Genomic DNA, 21,885 nt, shown 5'->3' on the forward strand with positions numbered 1-21,885 from the left:
TATTATGAAGATGGTTTTTTGTATCTATCTTTTATTCTGCCTGTGGCCAAACTAGACACTCTTTAAAAGACCTTTATTTATAAACAAGCAACCAACATTTTCCCCCATAATTTAACTTTTTAAACATATATTAAAGTTATATAAGTGGAAGCATATTTATTCCATATCCTCCAAAATAAACACTTCTATCAAGGGCTTTTTAAGACACTGTATAAAAGCTAATAGAAAACCAGAACTGCTATATAAACATTTCATATTTAAACTTCAGAGATCCTGAATTCCTTTTCTAGACAACAGGAACTGAATTTAGAAAACACAAAACACCCTCAAAGTTAAAAACAATACTTAAAAAGCAAATCTAAATAAAAACTTAGAAGAAGGCCATTTAGACCAAAATATTTTAAGGATTTTTTTTTTTAATAATACATCTTATACCAAGAAAAAGGTCAAAGTTTCTTCAAAGATGTTGCACAAGCTTTTGATTTTAAATGCATGGTATGTATCATCATGCTATATAGTAGAATCCCAATCAGAAGTTAGATGATCATATGATAATTGAAATAGTTGCTTTTTTTCTTTTAGACGGTATACTGATGTTTAGAAAAAAATTTTTTTTTTCAGATTTTATATACCCAGGTTTCTTTTCTTAAATATGTTGAAAAGATATTAGCATGGCTTATGTGTTTCTGATTTTGTTAAATCAAGTTGAGTGCAATGATCATTTCATATTGGAACTATTTCTTGTCAGTAGAAAATATAGTCTTATGAGGTGGAACAAAGTCAACATCCAGAAATGTCACTTTTACACAGGTACATAGGAATCTTGTTTTAACTGCAATTTCACTTGCACAGTTTAATCAATATTCTAACTATTAGTATAATTATATCCAGATACAATTTGCCTGGAATAGGTCAAAACATGTCACTATTACAAAGTGCTTAGTAACAGTTTTAGATTTTCATCAGCAATAAAACAGAAAAAACTTGAAAGTAACATTGCCAATTTCTGGTAGCTGAAAGAAGTCTGGGGTCCATACTGAGTCATTTCTTTAAAACTTAACATCCAGAGGTGTGTGTGTTTGTAAATCTGCTTAGGAAGAAAATGGTTGGGCTCCGACTGAGAAAAGCTACTCCTGTGCATGTCTAACTAAGGATGCTCTTTCTCATATTCTTAAGAGTTACACTTGTGCTTAATTTTGCTAAATGAGTATGAGTTTGTATTTCTTTTTACTTCTCTGAGAGTTTTGGATGCTGAAGGAACGCATGATTAGATCCATACATAATTAAAGCCTCACTCTTGCTCACACTGTAATCAGTGACCCGACTCCTGCTGCTTTCCACGAACACAGGCTGGGTTCTGACTAGGTAGTGTGGAATGCAATCCTTTCCATCTCCCTCTCCCAGTCAAGGTTGGTCAGGATCGTAAATACCATTGGCATCACTTACATTCTTGCTGTTCATTCTTATCCATCACCACTCTATTAAAGTCAAATTCTAGCAGAAGAATGTTTCACTGTTAGTTTACCATCTACTTCCGGGGAAATACTTCTTTTGCTTACAGAATAACTTTGGACCCTTGCCATAGCTTCTGGTAATTATCTATGATCCTAGTCACATTAAATGCTCCAGTTGTGATTTGAGGTAAAATAATGGAGCCACACAAAACATCTGTAGCCCATTATTACCACGATTTTCAACAAATTAGAAAATTGTAACACAGTATCACAAATGATAGAAAGCAGCAGAAAAATATTCTATGCATCATATTCATAAAATGCAGTGATTGTAGTGTGATGTTTTTTCCTCTGCTTTGAACTGGATATGCATACTTAATACAAATTTCAAATACATACTTCTTCATTTATACAGGTATCCATATAAATATTTACATTTTTAATTTTTGTTAAAACATATCTTTGTATTTGCGGCCAAGCTTCTTACTGTGTGGGAACACAGCTTATCTCTTCTATCCCTTAACAAGCTCTCATTTTTCAGTTCAATAGTTATACATTCCTTTGTAGTTAGAATTACAAACAGTTGTACAAATAGCAGAAAAAAATTATGAAATTTGTCTGACATCCATTCAATCTTAGTTCATATATATAAAGAGTACCATTTGAATTATGATGGCTATTTATATAATGAGTGTAGCCTCTGAAATATCTATAGTAAATTAGTCTTTGGGACATTATATAAAGCAACATACCCTCCCTCCCCCAATTTTTTCTTAGAAACTTAAATGGCTGAAAGCTGGCTTGCTGCTATTTTTTTCATATAAAATCTTAGTAATAATATTGCTGACCTTAGATTCTATTTTCATTTGCACAAGTTCCATATAACAACAAAAAATTCCATGTCCCCTTAAAATATCAAACATTCATATCCAATAACATTAGGATTACTCAAACTTGAGGTTTATTTGTTATTGCTAAAGATTTCCAAGACCTAAGTCAATACAGCAAGATACTCCATCCACTTCTTTCCTAACTTCAAGTGCTCAACAACTATTTATATGGAGCTTGTGTGGTCTTAAAAAAAATTTTAAATTGGTTACAGTATTTCACTACTATAAACTCACAGTTAGAATCCAAATTGTTGTTGCTCTTTCATTTAATATATAGTTTTATAATACACACGCACACACCAACATCACAGGATGAAGATCCATGCATACAATCCAGATGTGATCATATTTCAGTGTTAACAAAATTAAAATTATTCTGTTACTATTAGATCCCAGACCACAGTATTTTAAATTATTCAGGCTTCTATCTACTAACAGAGTTAGTTACCTTAATCTTAAAATCCCAGCAGCATCACAAATTCCTATTTTTCCATTGTTGTTGTTTTGATCCTCTTAGATTTCTAGTTTATATGGCATACATCTGAGACCCTGAAAATAGCCTCCACTGAGCCAGCTTTTTAACCCATCTGTTAAAGCTATCTAATTGTGTGTCTGTTCATGGCTCCAAAGACTAAACGCTGTCTTGAAAGTCCTGTGACAGAGTTTACACATGTATTGTCTTTTGAATGTGATTGCTGAGAGTGGTGGAGCATGATAAAAGAGTGTATCTGACTCCTGTGGGACAAATAATTTTTCAGTAGTAGTGGCGCTTTCAGACAAGCCTGTTGGACTATCAGGCTCCAATGGCTGGATTTTGGGTAGGGGTGGAGGCGGAGGCAAAGGCGGTGGTGACGGGGAGTTAGCTGGTGGACACATCTCAGGTTCCTTATTTGTGGACTCCTCTGCAGCCTGTGACATATGAGACTGGAAGTGACTCCACAGCCGGAAATTGGTTCGGAAGGCCTTGTTGCACACATGACAAATAAACGGCTTCACAGAGCATAAGAGCTCTTGGTGGCGCTCCAGTTGTTTGTGTACAGTAAAAATTTTCCCACATTTTTCACAGGGCCACAAACCAGCATCTTTGTTCGAGACTACTTCTTTAGGTTCTCTACTGGCTTCGGTGACCTCATCCTCTATATCATCTGCTGGCTCTTCTTTGATTTGAATTTTAAACTGCTTGGAAACACTTAAGTCCTCAGGTAGGCATGAAGAATCTTCAGAATCAAAATTAATTTGTTCTGATGAATCACTGAATACCCCATCTTCCTTTGCAGTAACAAAATTGTTTACTTTATTGGTTTCTGACTGAGGAGGCAGTCTTGATGAACTAGTTATTTCTCCATTGTGATCCAGTATAGGTAAAGAAAAATTCTCTGTTGGAGCCATTGTGTTTTGATTGTGAACTTCAACTTGATGACGCCAAATACTAAAGGATGATTTAAAGGTGCGCATACACTCAAGACAAGTAAGCTTCTTATATTCACACTTGCTTTCATGCTCATGCTTCAGCTCTGGAGAAGAAAATCTAAGGCTGCAGTAAGGACAGACAGTAGCATTTCTACAGAGTCGTTCATGATTTCCCTGTTCAATAAGTGAAGAGAGCTTAGCATTACAGAGACGGCACTGATAGACTTCTTTGTTTTCTACCGGACTTTCAACATGAATATGATCTTTCTGCTTAGGAACCTTATTTCCTCCAATTGGTTTTTCCCCTGGATGCATTTTTATGTGCTGTTTAAATTGAGAGAGAAAGCGATAAGTTTTTCCACAGTAGGTACAAATATAGGATCCTTTGGTTCTTGATCGCAAATTCCTTTTGATGACTTGTTGTGCTTGAGAAGCAGACTGTCCCTGAAAACTTTGCTTGCCACGTCTTAGTTTAACTATCAGAGCTTTTTTTATTTCTCTCTCTCTCACTATATCAATGAGTTTTCTTTGGAATTTTTCATCCAAAACAGCATGCGAACTGGAAGCTGGTGAGGGATTCTTCACAATTCCATGTTGCGTCTGGCAGTGTGTCCACACTTTGAAATTCGTGTGAAATCTCTTGTGGCATATATCACAAGCATAGGGCTTCTCAGGATTATGATACATGTTAACGTGGCGATGAAGACCTGCTGTTGATCTAAAAATCTTAAGGCAGTGCTTGCATTTAAATTTTTTGTTTGGTCTTGCTTCTTCCATCTCACTGTATTCATCTTTGCTGACATCAGAATCAGGAAAATCAGCATCAAGGTGCGTAGGGCTTGAGTCTTCCTCAAAGTTATCTTCTGACCCAGGAGAACCCTGCTCATTCACCTTTAGTTTTTTAAATGGTAGTTTTCTATCAGCTTGAAATCTCCTTTTGGCTGGAAGTCTACTTGGTTCCCTATGATCATCCTCAGTTTTAAAAGCAAAGTCTTTATCTGTAGATGTTGAAGCATCTCCCACTGTAACCCTTATTATTTCAGAAGGATCCGAGAGTGGACTGCTAGGTTCAGTTTTTATTCGCACTGTGAGAGGGGAAGCAACCTCCCTATCAGTTGACTGAGAGGCACTGAAGGATCTAAGGCGATGTGGGTGAATTACCTGTGGTTTCTCATCTAAAACTAACTTTTCTGATGACTCTTTCACGGTTGACTTTTGAGATACAACATTAAATGTCTTCCCCTGGGAATCATTAGTCCCTGGTGAAGAGGACGACGATACCTGTGAAGGTTTTAGGTCAACAGAAGGCGAATAAATAGGAACCTGACTGTCCATTGATAATGATCTTCGAAGGAGACTTTTTACAAGTGGCCCACTTCTGTCAATATTTTGGTTGTCTGGACCAGATCCACTCGATGGGATCACTAATCCCAACTTTGAGTAGTATAGCAAGTTCCTGTCTTCTCCTTGACCATTTCCTTTTCTTGACTCTTGCAACAAAAACGTAGATTCTGATGAGCCATGCAAAGACAACACTGGTGGACGTGGTCTTTTTAATGGCATCTCTGCAGCTTTTCCTCTTAAAAGCTGACCACTGCCTCCTGGTTCATCGCTTGCAACTTCCTTCTCTGCTAAAGGCTTTTGAGGCAATACTGTATTCCTTTTCACTAAACCACCTCTGCTCTGATCTTCCACAGTTCCAGAAGTTTCATGAAGCCTGGTATAGCTCACAGGGGTTTCTTTCAGCCACCTCCTTTCAGTCAGTGGTAAATTGTGAAGTGATTCAGTTGGTTTTGTTACTTGTGGTCTACTGTTAGCTTTGATAGCAACAGAGGGTGCAAGTTTAGAAGTATGGCTTAAATCATGTTGTGTTGAATTTATACTTTTCCCTTGTGCTTCATTTCTGTTCTGACAGACAATGACACTTCTCTTCTGAGAGATACTTTCATCTTCATCCTGATACAGTATTTTCTTAATGGGACAAGCTGGAAAAGGAGCTTGAGGACTCTTAGAAACAATGTTTGTAAGAAAGGATATTCCAAGACTGTAGCCCAATTCTTGCACAGCTGCAAGACTGCCTTTCTCAATGAACAAGGACGAAGAATAAATGTAGTTTAACACATTATCGAAAGCATCGGGTTCACAAAAGTCAAGTTGAAACACTGACTGAGTCTCATTCTCCTTATTTGTGAACAATGTCTGGAAGTATTCACTGCTGGCAGCCAGAACATTTTTATGAGCTCGAAATTTCTGATCTCCTACTATAAGGACAACATCACATAGCTGTCCCTTTAGACGCTCCTCATTCAGTGCGCTGAGAAGTGAAATGGCATGTGCTGGATTTATGTAATGCAAGAGCCCCTCCATGATTCTGGCGTTTCTGAAAAAGCACAAAGAAGGCTTTAGGTTGTTTTATGTAAACGATTGTTAAATATAAAGCAAACACACCTAGTCCCTCTGTTCTTGATATCAACACACTAAACACCATCAACATTGTTGAAGCAAGTAGCTAAGCTTTGGTAAAGTTATGGGAATTAAAAAAATATTGTTATCTTCAGTAGATGCACAGGCATGAAAAACAGTGTATGGTTCTGTTTTCCAACATGCCTTAAATAACCTTGGTGTAACATTAGCTATTTTATGTAACTAGTAAGGGAGGGGGGAGGGAGGGAGGGAGGTGACTCTTCCTATAATATAGGCACACTTCTCCACATAAAGGAATATGTAGTAATCATTTCATATTTGATCATCTCTTTCCTCAGCATTACTTGCATGAAGATGTCTTGACAATTACTTTGATAAACTGCTAAATCAGATATCTAAAGCTTAGTTATGCCAAGTCACTTTCGAGGCTAAGCAACCCTGACAGTCTCCTGCTGACTAAACAAATTAAATTTTTTTCTTGTAATTTTTAATATGATAGAAAGGATATTAATATTGGGGGAGAGAGAAGTAGTAAGGATTATTGTCTCTAATCTAGATTAAGTCATCATTTTGCTTATATTTAATGAGTGTTGTTAACACATACTTTTAGCTATGAAATATGTGTCACTCCTTATCTTTTCACTGGCAGGATCTAGTTTTTGGAAGTTTCTTGATTTTAATCAAAGTATCTCAGAATTGTTTTGTTCTATCTTAAAATCAATCAGTGAACCAAACTCTCCATCCTAGTCATTAGCAAAGAGCATTTTATGCCCACAATTCATACTTGAGGAAGTTACTCCTGGATGCATCCAAGAGTAAAATAAGCACAAATTAAACTGCAGTGCTGAAATCCCATGTTCCATATGCTTCAAAACACAGCTTACTCTGCCCTGCAGGATGCCTCAATAACTCAGACTGCTATGATTAAATATTAAGAAAGGAGAAAGTCAGGTTTCAAGTTAGTTTAAATAAATAATTTTGATTTATACATCAGAAGTTCATTTATCTGTGCACACGCACACACACTAGAAATCAGTAATACCCAATTTCCATTGTAATAGACACCTTTATAATTCTGGTTAACTCAACTCAACCCCTAAGTAAGAATTTTATACCACCCTTCTCTACGATTGCAGTAAAACAAATCAATGACTTGTGTGTTAAAAGCAATCCTCTTTTTACAGCTGATTTCAGAAACTACTTTAAGATATTTGTACACGTAACAAAACGTTTCATTATTTATCAACTTAAAAGCAAATCTGATATGTTTAAGAAAACAAAGTCATAATTGCAATTAATCAATGGGGATGGGATATACTACAAATAATAGGTCTAAGCAATCAGTGATCAAAGTCTAAGTTGGTATTGTTGAGAATATGGCTTAAAAGGTGTTGCCTACAGTGTCTCAGTGCATTGCTCATATCAAAGGACTGGGCTGCCACTTCTACATCTAAACACTGATTGATTTAATAGTGTCATGGCAATAGCGTTAGCAAACTGTTTCTTCACCAAAAGAGTCTCTAAACTGGAGTGTTTTATAAACATGAATTTACCCTTAACACAAATCAGACAGTTGCAATGCATATTTCCTCACATTTCCATCAAAGAAGAACAGAATATTCAAGCATGCATTAATTTTGAGAAACTAATCTCTCTCTCTGGGGAGCAGACTACCCATCTCTTTTGTGGACCCACTGCAGGTGTGTGTGTCTATGTCTAACTGACCCAGTCTAGTCTTGTGGACTGAACATCCATTAACACTCAGTGTATCAGAACATGTGTGCCAGGAATGCATCTTGTGCTTTAGCTTTGTCTGAAAGGAATTGAGTTTTCACTTTCAAAAGATTCATCTGTGATGCAAGTTACAGCTTGTTATATACAGATGAGAGATCGGCAGTGCACTTATGAAGGAAATTTGAATTAAAAACATTATTGTAGTGATACCCATTAAAAGTTGCTGCAGAACCCATGCTTCGAGGACAGACTGGCTAAGGGGAATATTAGTCAAGTATTTTGAAATATTTTCAAATTGTTAATTTTAATCTATTTCACTCAGGCCATCTGAATTCCTTCTATTTTAAATGGGAACATATTCTAGACTGTTTTATTAAAACACTTCTTCAGAGACTGGAAGAACTTCTGCAGTTTCTGGTGTGCTCACTTTAATTGGAGAGGGGGGTATGTCCCCCCAAGCAAGGCAATTTGAAAGTTTCAGGTAGCCTAGTATCCCCTTACAGACATCTAGAGCCCCAAAACTCATAAGAAACCTTAAGAGTAACATCTGAAGAATAACATTCACCAACATAGTTTATAGCTTCTACACATTAGAGCAGTTTCTTTTACAAAACACCAACTAAACACTCTGCAGTTAGCGTGCATCTACTTATCCACTCTAACACAGTAATGCTATTGGCAGAGAAAAGGGTAAAATATGTGCATCTAACGCAGACTCCAGTAACCCGATCTTCTTCCCACATTCGCCTTTCTTATGCACAGAACATCTTCACTTTATTACATTAAACAATACATAGACAAATATCCTACTAAAATCCTTCATGCCATTCTCAGAGCACAGTCTCTTCTGTGCAGTGAAGGAGGCAGAGCACTTTGGGGCAACAGAAATGTATCACTTGAATAGTAACAAAATGTATCATTTGAACAGTAAGGAAGGCTGCAACATACACAAATGGCAAGGGATCAAATTAATCCTGCCTTAGGAAGGCAGCCTTAATCCTTGTATCATATTCTATGATTCTATTTCCTAATTTTCAAGTGCTTGACTTTACAGCCTAAGGGCCTTTAAAACACAACAATTACAAATAAAACATGATGTGTTAAGAAATAAAACCAGAACGGGTCTTGCAGAATCATTTAAACATTTTTACAGATTGCCAAAAAGGCTGAAATACTTGGATATGAAAACAAAGAGTTCCAGTATAAATGTACAATGTGTTGCTGAAAAGTCTTCATACACTGAAACTTCAATAAGAACAATATAAGGCATTTCTGCCCTCTTTGATTTATTTTTTATCTTCACACTTGCAATTCACAACTCCCTCAGCTGTGCCAATGCAAATATTTGCAGGCTTGTATTCCACAGAAGATTAGACAATAAAAAATAATGCTTCTTTTCAAATTCTGGTCAATTCTCTGTTTAAGGCACAATCTCAAGAACAATTGCACCCACATAACTGAGGGGATAAACTGTGGCAAAGGAGCAGTTACAGAAAAAGAAAATCACTAGTTTATCAATAAAGCTGATGCTTGGTAACTACACTCAATCTCAGTACAAATGGTGTGCCTAGATATTGTGCAGACAACAGAGCTATGCCAGCCTCTTCTAATTCTAGATTTGATTCCAAGTGCTTGTGGAATCATACTTCCTCAGCTGAAGATTGTTTTGACATTATCTACCCAAGCATTTTCCTGTCAGTCTCCAGATCATTTGTTTTTATTCTCTCCAACCAGTTTTTCCACCTGGCTTCAGTATTGACTGGAAACAAAGCTGTTTCCTACTTTCTTCCATGATATCTGGGTGACATCAAGAAAATCAGTAAGAGCATATCAGAAAATTTTCCCATCCTGTCTATGTGCTATAGCAGCTCCTGGTCATTGGGAGGAAGTTATAGCAAGATTCTAGGCCCAGGAAGGGCAAGAGCAGCAGGAAGCTTGCAGCCCTCCTTTGAGAAGGCAAGAAGAGATTTTAACAGCCCTCTGCTGACAACAGCAAACTAACTTTCAGAGACTTCAGGATCATTCTTGCTACAAATTGAGGTTGTTTTTGTTTGTTCTTCTGAAGAGCTCAAGAAAGCTCTTCACAAGGAAAGGGTGGAAAGGCCTACTCTTCGGCTCAACTGTTTCTTCAAAAATCACCTTCTTTTGAGATGCCGGTTCCCCCTTCCTTTCCTCTGTCCCTTACTCGCTTGTCTCCTGCTCCCAGCCCTGTGGTACCCTCCTCTTCCTTACACCAGCTCTGCTGCTCATCTGACCTCTCAGTAAGCTCATAAAACTCCCTAAACTGAAACCTAAACTGAAAGGATCTCCCTTCCTCCCTCTTCCTTACCCTCCCCCCCCCCAAGAACCCAACAACAACCCATCTTTTTACATGTTTGCTATCTTATAGGTTAGGAGGCGAATCAGCTCACTGAGGTCAGACAAACATCAGAGCTGCTGCAGGAGAAACAATGCCAACTACCTTTTATCAGCAAGCTGTTTGATCAGCTTTGCCTATCTGAAACGTCAACTTCAGAAACAACGAAGCCACCAATACTGAAACTTTAAAAACAGAAATAGGCAGTCACTTATGTGAAAAATTTCAATGTAACAGCTTATGCTTGCAAATACATAAGCAACTAAAATAAGATGTTAATGTTACCTGTTGACTTCCATTATAACTACATATGTGAATAGCATGTTGGGGTGGTGGTGGGAAAGACAGCGATCTGAAACAGTTAATGAAATGCAATGTTGTAGAAAGGAGGTGCCAGGGCAGTGTGAAACTGCAGTTAGAACTGGAAAAATACAAGGAAAGAGGAAGAAAAAAAGCACATGGAAGAGACAGGCAACAAGGAAGACTTGACAGGGAAAATATGCATAAGAAATGAATAATAATGGTATTTCAAATAAATATCAATTATGAAAGCCAGTCTGGAAATGCATGTGCCTTCCTGGGGCATCCCCAGGTAAATGCAAGAAAGTTGCACTTGGTTGTGCGGCTTTGCAGAGGCTTTGATGACTCTGACTATTCACAATATTCACATATTTTAGACACAAGCAGAAAGGAAAAAGCTTCAATACCCAACAGAAGCCTTGATGCAAAAGAAATGTGCTCTGTTTAAACTTCTAGACAAGTATCCTAGACTAGATTTTACTAGTTGAGCTTGACCACAATTTATCAAATGTTTTTTCTCCCATCAATAGGCTGTGCAACATTATTATTCTAATACAGTCCATAGATATTTATATATACACACATATACAGAAGTAACCAAAAGCCAAGCCTTGAACCTCCAAAACAAGATTGTTCACACTTCTCTAACCTTTTCCTAATTAAATATTGGGATGATCTGGTATGACTCCTTGCTGCAAGCAATTCTGTCTTCTTCCTGGATCTAATAAAATGGGATTTCAACTTCTATTGCTATGTTTTCCAGAGCAGACAATGCTGAACTTTCTCCAGAAAAATAAATGGTTTGTATTTCCAGTGGACCAGCAGCAAGGAGAGACTTTTTTGAATGAAGATTAGTAGTAGGCTGGCATCAAGAACAGGTAAGCACAATATTTGTTAATGTGTAACATTAATATATCGATTTCCAACTGTTTATCCTCTGTACATAGAGAAACAGGAATTCAAGAAGAAAATAATAAGTTGTATAAAATTGTGTAGTGTCTTTATTTTGTCCTCCACTGTAAACAAATCATTAACCATTATCCTGATACAGACGAGAAATTCTATTATGTTAGTCTAATTTTCACATTCAGATAATACATGTAGTTTTGCCAGCTAATACTCTAAGTAGCTTCTCCTGACGTGCAGCAAACTACAAAATCTCACAGTAACACCACAAACCTACACTTGTCCTTCACATTTTTATTTACAAAGAAGTAGCAGTTAAGTGTGCAATTTCTTTTTATTCTTAGTCTGATCTAACTGTGGATTGCTACTGCAAGGAATAGTTTATGCTTCCTCCCCCACTAATGAAGGAGCAACTTGCTGTCAGATCAGTAAGCTGATCCAGCTCACCATGGCATTGCACAACTGCTGGATGTAAGGGAGAGGGCAGGAATGTGCACTGGCGGGGAAGCGAAGGGAGCAGATATCCCTATTGTCACAGCCTGCAATTAGCTTGGGAATAACAAACTGTATAAGGTTGAGAAGCACACAAATAAAATACTACTTCCCACTCCAACAAACCTGTTTCTTTGAAATCCCTGAACACTGTTATTGTGACCAAGCATTTCCTCTTAAATTAAGGAGGCCATGAAAGACACTACACAAGACAAAATACTCTTCTGGGCCAAACAGATGAAGAAAGTCTGTTTCAAGGTTATTCCTCCTAGTGCTCTTTTGTGTCCTTCACTTGATAGGTCAGTTACTTCCTCAGCAATAAAAGGTAAAACAGGATGAGGGTAAAACATTATCACATACTTTCAGCTCACTGTTCCAAAGAAGCTCTCCCCATTCTTCTGAATCTCCATATTTCTCCTATATTCTCTAATACATACATGAATCATGAGGCTAACTATAAATTTAGTAGTTTGACTCTCATTATGTAGGTGTACAACATTACCTACAGCACCAAGATGTTGATTTCTGGCAGTAAGGAAAAAAACTCAATACTACTACACCCTGATGCTTTAATATGCTATTTCTTAAGGTAGGCCAGAACATTGCAAGTCACAGCTGAGACTTTCTTCAGTTCATTCTTTTTAAAAGATAACTAAAGGAAAACTAAGACAGTTTAAATATAATTTCCAGTTATTTAACTATGACTTTTTCTGATCCTTTTGGAATCAAGAATTCATAGAGATGAAAACCCATTTTGATAGTTATTTTTCCTGGCCTCAATACCTTGACTGAAAGGTATGTGACTTATCATCCAAATTACTGCAAATAAAAATTAAAAGAGACTAAACAGTTTAAAATTTCTTTTCCCTCAGGAGCTCTTCAGTTTTCATGCTCTTGAGCTTTGTAGCATTGCAATTAAAATCCATAGCTGGAAAAAAATGAAAGACTCAAGAGCGGAATGCCCAACATAAAGACTTACAAAAAGCTCATTCCCAGAAATACTGCATGCAATTTTTGGTAAAAGGTGCATGGAATCAAAAATCTGAGCCAGAGAAAGACTAAATATTCACGCTTCTTCTCCTATAGGTTGAATCCATTATTTTCTTAGTATTATTGAGAAATACCAACCTATTCAGTCAACTGCTTTACTATATATATATAAGCCACTCTTTCTTTGCTTAGCTGGTTCAATTCACAATAGAATTGTGTTCACATACTGCTCGCATTTATGTCCATATCAGCTACTTTTCTATCAAAAGAATTGTGTTTACAATAAGGTATATACGAAAAAAAAGGAGAGAGTCATGCTCTTAATCAGAAACACACAAAACTAGTACAAAAGCTGAAATGTGGGCTAACCCTAAGAAACTGTCAAGTGAGAAATATATGATTCAAGGAAAGTAGGTATCTTCTGCTCACTGAATGATCCAAAGAAAACTCTGTTCAGCCATCATTAACTACAGGCAAGATACTGGCAAATGATAGAGGAGACTGTTAAGGGGGAAAGACAACAGAAATTTCCCAACACCATTGGTTATAAAATTTCTCAACTGACGGTGGTAGGAGGTAAAATGAGCTTAGAAAGATAGAAAAGTTGCTGAACACTTCCTTTTCTTGTTCATAAAATATACCTGAACTAGGTAGAGCAGCATGCTAGAGCAGCATGATGCAGAAAGTAGCCAATGAGCAAAGACCACAGATGATTTCTTATTCCACTGCTAAATGAAAGAAAATGTAGTATTATTGCTGTCTTAAATATCATCATTAAAGGAAAAAAAATGAAAAATATTATAGCACATAGACTAATTTTACATCTATAGCATGAATACTTGGGGAAAAAAATTCACTCTGCTCAGAAGATATATTTTAAAGCAGGGCATATTGCAGCCTTCCCACTTACAACAAAGGAATTTGCTATCTCTAAACATTTTTTTCCTTCTGAAGAACTCACTCAGATCATTAGAAGTAATATTATTCATTGTGAAACAGATCACTAAATCAAAAGTTGAGAGTTCCTTTCAATGAGAGCTGAGAATAGCTGCAACTGTAGTGTGCAACTCACAGCATAGCAGCTCCCAGTGCAGTGTATACCAGACAGTGGTTACCACCCCAACTTCCTCTCTCCAGCTTCTCCTCCCTCTACCCTTTAAGTCTATACTTGTTTATAAACCATAGTTATTACTTTTTTTTGCAAATAAAGTAACTATCAATTTTGAAAACTGTAAGTGAAACCTACTCAACTATTTAACAGTAACTGACTAGTAGCTACTGAAGAACTTCAGTAGAATAGACAACTTCAGTGCAGAATGACAGCTCACAGCTTTCTGTAAAGTTTTTCTACATCAAACAAATGTTGGTGTGCCTCTACTTGAATGCAGCTAATTTAAAGGAAGGCAGTCAGCCATTACTATGAATATGATCAAAGTATCACCTTCTTTTTTAAACACTAAGTATCACCCCAGCATCAAACAAATAAAAGAAAGTTCAACTTACAAAATCCATTCTCTTATTGATTTCAAGCTTTTAGTGATATATAGGATTCTCAACTTCAGAAGTGTTTTGAATCTGAATTAACTAGTAGAATGTCATTCTACCACGTGGAACCTACGCAGCAGGAAAAAGCAAGCACAAATGCTCAGATTTATGATACTTTTGCACAAATAAGTGTACAGTGCAGAGAGGACTTTTGGAATTTCTTACAAGCTATTGACTTTTTTTATATACATATACATTAAATTAGATTGCTAATGTAAAGGAAGAGATACCTTAAGTGTCAACCCAAGTCACTAAGACTGTAACCCTAATTTGGATTGTAGACTAATGTTGAAATCAGTGGATGAGCAAAAACATCACTGAGAACACAAGACACATGGTCACCCACTCTCAGTTCTGATCCCTGGGAGTAGTCTTGGCTCCAGCAGGCTCAGGGAGCTCACAGCTGGAGAAACTGCTGGTAGACACTGTTGCAGCTCCAGAGGTTGCAGTCTGTAAAGTCTCCCTGCAAATCCCTACTGAGAACAAGTAAATGGTAATTTTTCAAATGTTCATAATTTGGCCAGATTGCACAGACTTTCTATAGCTAGAATAAACCAGATCATCTGATCAGACTATAACTCCATAGCATGAGGGTAGTAAAACTTCTCACAAAAAAGGATGCCAGATCTCCCTTCCCTCAGAATAGCCACCAAATTTGTTTTTGCAAACAAAGCTTATAAAAATAGCTGCTGAAGTTTGCTCAAAACATCCCCACAAAAACATCAGCACAAAGCTGATGGAAAAATTTAATCAAAACAGTTGAAGTCTGTCCAAGTTTGAGCAAAGTCAGAACAGAACATTTTAATTAGTAGTGTTTAGGCAACACAAACATAAAGCAATACTAGCTTTACCTGTAACACAGCATTTACTGCTCTTGATTTAATATGCAAAGCCTTGCTGTATAAATATATTCAAAATATATCTTTTCATGCTAACACTGCTCTAAGGATAAAAATGTTCTCTATATCTTAATTACAAAATCTTAACTGTAGTCGCTAAAAGTTGTGTGATAATGCAAGTCGTCACAATCTTTCCTTACATCTACTGCTTACCTGGCTCTTACTTCTACAGTGATTACTACAAGAAAATGAATAGCTTTTAAATGAGTACCATTTAATTATTAAAAAGAGCTTATTCAGTACACGATGAATCAGATACTGCAGTGTTCCATGGCTCATACAAGTAACTCCTTTAGGTGAAGCTTTTCCTTTAGGTTCAGTACTTTACTAGACCCACATCCGATCTGGACACATAATGACGCCGGCTCGCACCCGCGCGGCCGTTGCGGTGGCGCGAGGCGGCGAGTAACCGCCTACTCGAGGCGGCGCGCCCGCCGGAGGGCAGGTACGCTGCCACCTGCACGCGCGCGGCCGGCGCGCGCCCCCTCCCGCCCACGCCGCGCGCGCGCGCGCGCGTCCCCCTCTTCCTCAGCGGGGCGCAGGCGCGCGCCGTTCCCGCGATGCCGACCCTCCCCCGCAGCTCCGTTCCCCCCTCCCCTCGTCCACCTCACTGCGCACGCTCGCGAGCACGGCCCGCCTCCCCGCCAGGCAACGCATGCGCCGAGAAGGAAAGCGAAGGCAGTGCCTGCCCCCCCCCCCCCCCCCCGGCTCCGTCCACCGCGCAGGCGCAGCTCCGCCAATCTGGCAGAGGGAGGGCACAGCACACGCGCCAGGGAGACAGCTGGAGCGCAGTGCGGACACAGAGCATGCGCACAAGGGAGGCCGGCAGGGCTATGTGGCGGGGGTGTGCCGGCGCAACGGGCACCGGCCGTTTCCTCAGGGCGGATAGAGCATGCGCGACGCAGAGGGAGCCGAGTTTCGTAACCGGCGCAGGCGCACTGCCCTACTCGGGGACCGCAGCCCCGCTCGGTGGGGAAAAAAAAAAAAACACCTCAGAGTTACGTCAGGAAAAGACGCCTTTGTACACGGGGAGACCCATGCGGCGCGGGCAGCCCCCAAAACGGGCGCGAGACGCGGCCGTTACTCACCCTCTCCGCCGCCAGCCGCGCCCCCCCCTGCTGCCCCCCTCGGCGCCTCCTTTCACGATTCGCCCGCGCGCGCTGCTGCCACCGCCGTGATTCCATCCATCTTGAATTTGACGTCATCCCACACCAGGGATGAGGTCATCGAAGGGAACGCTCGTCACGTGCGCAGCGTTCCGATTGGCCGGCGCTGGCGCGGGGGGCGAGGCGCTGGCGCGGCGGAGAGGGTGGCGGCGAGAGACGGTTGCGGGGATCCCCCACCCGCCGCCCCTCCCCCGCAGGTAGCGCGGCCGCCCGCGGCGCGCGGAGCGGGCGGGCGGGCCGCGGCCGGCACCTCCTGGCGGGGAGTCCCGGCAAACCAGCGCGTTCCCCCGCCATGTCCCCAGATGCCCTCCCTTCCCCCGCGCCAGCGGCGGAGCGCGCCCCGGAGGGAAGCGGAGGCAGGCGGCGAGAGGCGCGGCGCGGCGGTCGCGAGGGGGCCGTTCCCCCCCCCCCCCACGCGCACCCCCATCACCACCTGTTTTGGGCCCCGTGTCACGGTGAGGCCGGGCGGAGCGGCAGTGGGGTTGGCAGGGTGCCGCTGTGGCAGCCCTCGCATCCACCCTGCCCCGAGCCTGGCTGCCTGAGGACAGGGGTCTGCTGGGGCTCGTCTCTGCGGTCAGGACTAATTTGCAGTTCACTTAATTTTTTTATATATATATGTGTGTGTGTATATATATAATATATATGTTTAATCTTGCTTTTCTAAGATGTATGGCATGCTCCGATGCAGTCTCCTGCTCCTAAAAGTTCGTTTTCCAGTGATCTGCCTGTGGTGTCTTCACAGCCTAGTCCTTTTGCATTCGAGCGTTTTGGATCTGACCCTTTAAAACTCGTTCATCTTGGTACAACTTGAAAAAACATAGTTGGCTTTATCTTTGTTTTAGGCTTTCTTTTCATTGAAATGAGCCAGTTTGAATTAAACACCTTAATAGGGTTTTATATGCCAAAATAGAACTATTAAAATTTGAAGAGTTTCTTCTTAAATGTACATTAGAATAAGGAGATTTGTGTTCCTGTTGAAGGCTAATCTGGCCCTTTATCACTTCTTTGAAGACTGCTCAAATTCTAGAGAGTAGCATTTAACCCATGTACAGGTTTTCAAATAATACATTTTTAGATATTCTACATAGGTCACAAGTGTTCTGAAATAGTTACCAGAATCCTTATAATGTGTTTCAGTGCTGTGTTTAAATCCTTTGGCCACGGAGTCAAGGCAAATAGTCAAGCCGCATTAAAGAAAACTTGCAGCATACCTCACTGGGTCAAGTTACTTGCTCCCCTTTCTAGATCTGCTTTTTGTCATTGCTAACTCCTTCGGTGATTTCACAAACTTTTTAAACTGTCTGTAAAAGAAGCATTTTTTTTTCATTCACACACTTGGGCCGGTGCCTCTTCTCTCCTGGTATTAATGTGCTCAGGGGACAAGCTAGCACAAAACCCAAACAAACTGCTTGGCTTAATCTGCAGTACTTTGCTGATCTGACTTGCTGCATGAGTATGTAGAGATGTGCATTGGCAGAACAGCAGGCCTAGTGTTGTAATGTGAACAGACAATGAAGAAAACAGTTCCTCTGTTAGTATAAACCGATTTATGCACTGAAATCAGCAGTGCTACTAGAAGAGCTTTTGTGAAACTAACCTGAGCTCATAAATCTGGCAAGGAACACAGCTAACTTTTTCACGGATGCTCAGTTATTTGTCATCCAGACAGAAGCAAATTGGTCTTGTATAACTATTTTTTCATCCACAACTCTCCAAAACAGCCTGTGTCACAGACAGAGAACAGCCATGTTAGTACTATCCTGCTGAAAAAGGTATGTTAAGGTCTGCTCACATACATACATGCATGTACACCTATAAATATATGTTATTGTGCTATTACTTATTATCAGCATTTCTGGATCTGTCAAACTCCCAGTGATACTGCAGCTGTTAGAACAAAGTCCACAAGGTGGCTTGTGGTATATTGGTACCAGACAGCAGTTATGCCACTCATTTGGGAAAATTTTGAACAAAATTCTCAAAATATTTGTGGTTTCAAAGGACAGAAGACAGCTATGTCTTAGACAAATATGCCTAAGAAGCTGACTTTATTTAAAGTTGTATAGATGCTTAAATTCCTTGTAAATAAGATTTTTCTTGATGTTAATGAATCTAGGCCAGGAATTAATGGTGTAGAATTATTTGGCATTTAAGTTGTCTGTAAGTAGGTTCATTTTCTCAAATATACTTATTCAGAATTATTTGAACATTTTCTCATTCCTTCAGAGTAGCATGTTCATGAACAATTCTTTCAATATTTCTAATTTTAAATGCTTCTATGGAGCACTTAGATTGATATGCTTTTCATCTACTTGTGTGTGGTTGCAGCTGTTACGACCCAATGCATCTTTGTTGAGTACAAGATTTATTTTCCATCCAGAACATCTAGTAGCTGTTCAGATTTGGTTTTGATCATTTTTGCCAGCAAGTTCAATCAATGGAATTTTGTCAAAAACTGTTCCTGTGCAAAAAATGAATGTGAAGTAAATGATTTAAAAAACGTGGATGATTGTACATGGCCTTTAGGGAAAAAATTACCTGTGTATGTGAAAACTGTAATATACTTGCATTGATTTTATGTGTAAGAATAAAAATGTTACTCTTTTTTGTGATGCAAATATTGTACTGTAGAACAAAGTGGTGTACTCTGCATAGCTTGTTTTTTAATGTAGATACTTGTTTTATTTTCAATACAAAAATATTTAAAATAAAGTCATATCCTGGGAGCTAGGCTTCCTTTTTCTAGAGCAGTAGTTTCAACCCTTTTTGATTTACAGACCTCTAAAATTTTCCAGTGAAGATTTCAACCCTATGTGATTATTTTAGAACTTATGACAATAGTGTTTTTTTTTCTTTCTTTTTTTCTTTTTTTTCCCACAGAGAAGTAGCTGAGAAACCCTTAGGCAACCATAGTTCAGCAGCTGAATAATGATTTTCTAGAGGAAAACTTGTGCTGTGGAAAGAGAAGGGGAAAGGATAAAGAAAGAAGAATGCTCATTAGAAAGAATATTGACATTATTATTGCTGACAGCTGTCTATGAAAAAGGAAACTAATTTTTTGCTTCTTTAATAAGTTTGTATGAAACCTCATAATGACTGTTAGTAGGTAAATAGAAATCCTATTTTTTCTAGCTAGAGCCTATCACTTATCAGAGAAGGACTGACACTGCAGGTATTTGGAGAGAATGGGAATAGAATGACAAGCCGGCAGTAAGATATACAATCAGAGTATTACAAAAGAAGCAGTGTTTCTGTAATCATTTCAAGGCAAAGTACCCATGCAAAACTTTTTCTTAAGGTTTAGATTTCTCAACAGGAAAATAATTATGATGTGGTATAATATAAAACTTCTGCCTTCATTCCTGGTATTGCAGTTTGAGTGCCACATTTTGAGCTTTTCGAGCTGTCACCCTCATTCTTCTGAGAATAGCAGAATCTAGTTAATATTTTCCACTCACAATCCACATGCCTAAGAGCTCAGACTGTTTCAGATAAATGCTGCCAGACTAGTGCAAACTATATAGTGATACTACCATAGAAGACGACTACATACTAGTAAACACAACTTAAAAAAACTACTTTAAAAGGTGATAGTTCCAAAGGTCAGACAATGTTTTTTTTTTAAAAAATACACTACAGATATTAAGGCATGCATTCTCTAAGCAGGAAGATGGTCATGTTACTACAGTGATTGTTGTTTAAAAATGAGGTACCTTCATTTATATCTGGTAAGCCATTCATGGATCCTAGATACATTGAAAAAAAGGTGCAAGGGCAACTAAGATACAAAATTTGTTATGGTGCAGCAGACCTGCTGTGAATTACTGTTACCTGCTTTCACAGCTCTGATTAACTTCAGTTGGAGTTTGGTTTCTGAGGTTCTTTACAAATAAGATACAGAGTATTGTGACTACAGTGGAAATGGAAAAAAGACAAATTTAAAAAGTGGCTTTGATTTTCTGGATACAGATGTGTACATCCTAGCTCTTTATTTCAGACAAATTGTATAGAAAGAAATCTGTGAAAAAGTAAATAGGAAAAACAGACATTCTTAATATGGCCACCATATTCTAGAATGATATCCCTATATTAACTCCAAGAGAGGAAAAACAAAGCAAAATGAAGTGTCTCATGCTTGTTAGAAAAAAAGGAAGGCTTGTGCTTTTAGTCATGTTGAGCAACGTTTACTTTCAAGAAAGGTAAATGGATTGATCATGTGAAATTTTGCATTAGTACAATGATTATGTTTATCATCCTGTTTTCCTGTAATCATGGTTTTAGGGATCAAATTTCTTGGCAGAAGGCCCTGTGACTAGAGCTTCAGTTCTCTAGAAGGTTTGTCTAAGTGGATCAGAGAAAGCACTGAAGAGCTATTAGTGCTATGGAATATTTATGGAGTGAGCTTGATGCTTTAATTCCTCAGTATCAATCAGACAGTTTGGCCTCGAGTAACACAGAGATAGGTAGCAATTTTCCAGGTTGCAGCAAGTGCATTTGTGCTTGTGCTTTGTTAGGGGACTGAAAAAAATAGGTGTATGATGGGTAAGATTATTTTTTCTTTTAAGAAAATTGTATCTGATTTTTAAAAGTAATTTGTGGTAACTTCTCACAAAGTAACAAATACAAAATTAGAAAGAACTATGGAAATTGAATTTTCATTATAGACTTACTCAAAAATTGTCTCTGCATGTTTTTGTTTCATCAAATAGTGCCAGAAATGTTGTATTATTTTTATGTGAAGTTTTCTGAGTTTATAGAGCCTGGAAGTGTTACACATACTGTATTTGAGGATGCTATTTTGTCCCTAAGTTATTTCATAAATTACATTTAAATGCTGGTTTTAAGACTACAAAACAGGTATTTCAAGGAGACCTTGGCACTTTATAAAAACTTTAAACTTAATTCAATGCCTTTTTGTGCCTATAAAGACAAGACTATGATGAGGAGCTGAAACTTGCTTTTAGGCTGTGAATATGGAAATAATGCCCTGTAAAAAGAGTGGGTCAACTTTTGCAGTTTTATGGCCTGTGCAGTCTTACTGATGTCATTTCAGTACTGATTTATATATTATTGAGTAGAATGTTCAAGTGGCATAGCAAAAATAACTGAGATACCAAATTATTGATGTCTTTAGGTTCATGCTACTAGCTGAATTTCTTACTGTCAAATCTTCACTGTCAAATTTCATTCTTTGCATGATAAATTCAGACCCAAACCAGAAAAGGGATTTATTATGTAAACATTCTGCAGTTTTGACTGCCTGAAATGTGTAGGAAGGCTGGAAAGTACAAAGACACTGTTCTGGAAGAGACCTTTTCG

At 38.7% G+C, this 21,885-nt stretch overlaps 1 protein-coding gene across 1 annotated transcript; it reads right to left on the bottom strand.

The window, feature by feature from the left end:
• Positions 1-414: 414 nt before the first annotated feature.
• Positions 415-16,560, bottom strand: ZBTB21 (zinc finger and BTB domain containing 21). Its single transcript, XM_062599229.1, has 2 exons — positions 16,489-16,560; positions 415-6,134 (listed from the first exon to the last, which is right to left on the bottom strand). The coding sequence occupies exon 2, from the start codon at positions 6,119-6,121 to the stop codon at positions 2,945-2,947; it is 3,177 nt and encodes a 1,058-aa protein (XP_062455213.1). The 5' UTR covers positions 6,122-6,134; positions 16,489-16,560; the 3' UTR covers positions 415-2,944.
• Between the last annotated feature and the right edge of the window lie 5,325 nt (positions 16,561-21,885).

This window comes from Rhea pennata, chromosome 1 (genome assembly GCF_028389875.1).
Source record: "Rhea pennata isolate bPtePen1 chromosome 1, bPtePen1.pri, whole genome shotgun sequence".
In the NCBI taxonomy this organism is placed as follows: Eukaryota; Metazoa; Chordata; class Aves; order Rheiformes; family Rheidae; genus Rhea; species Rhea pennata.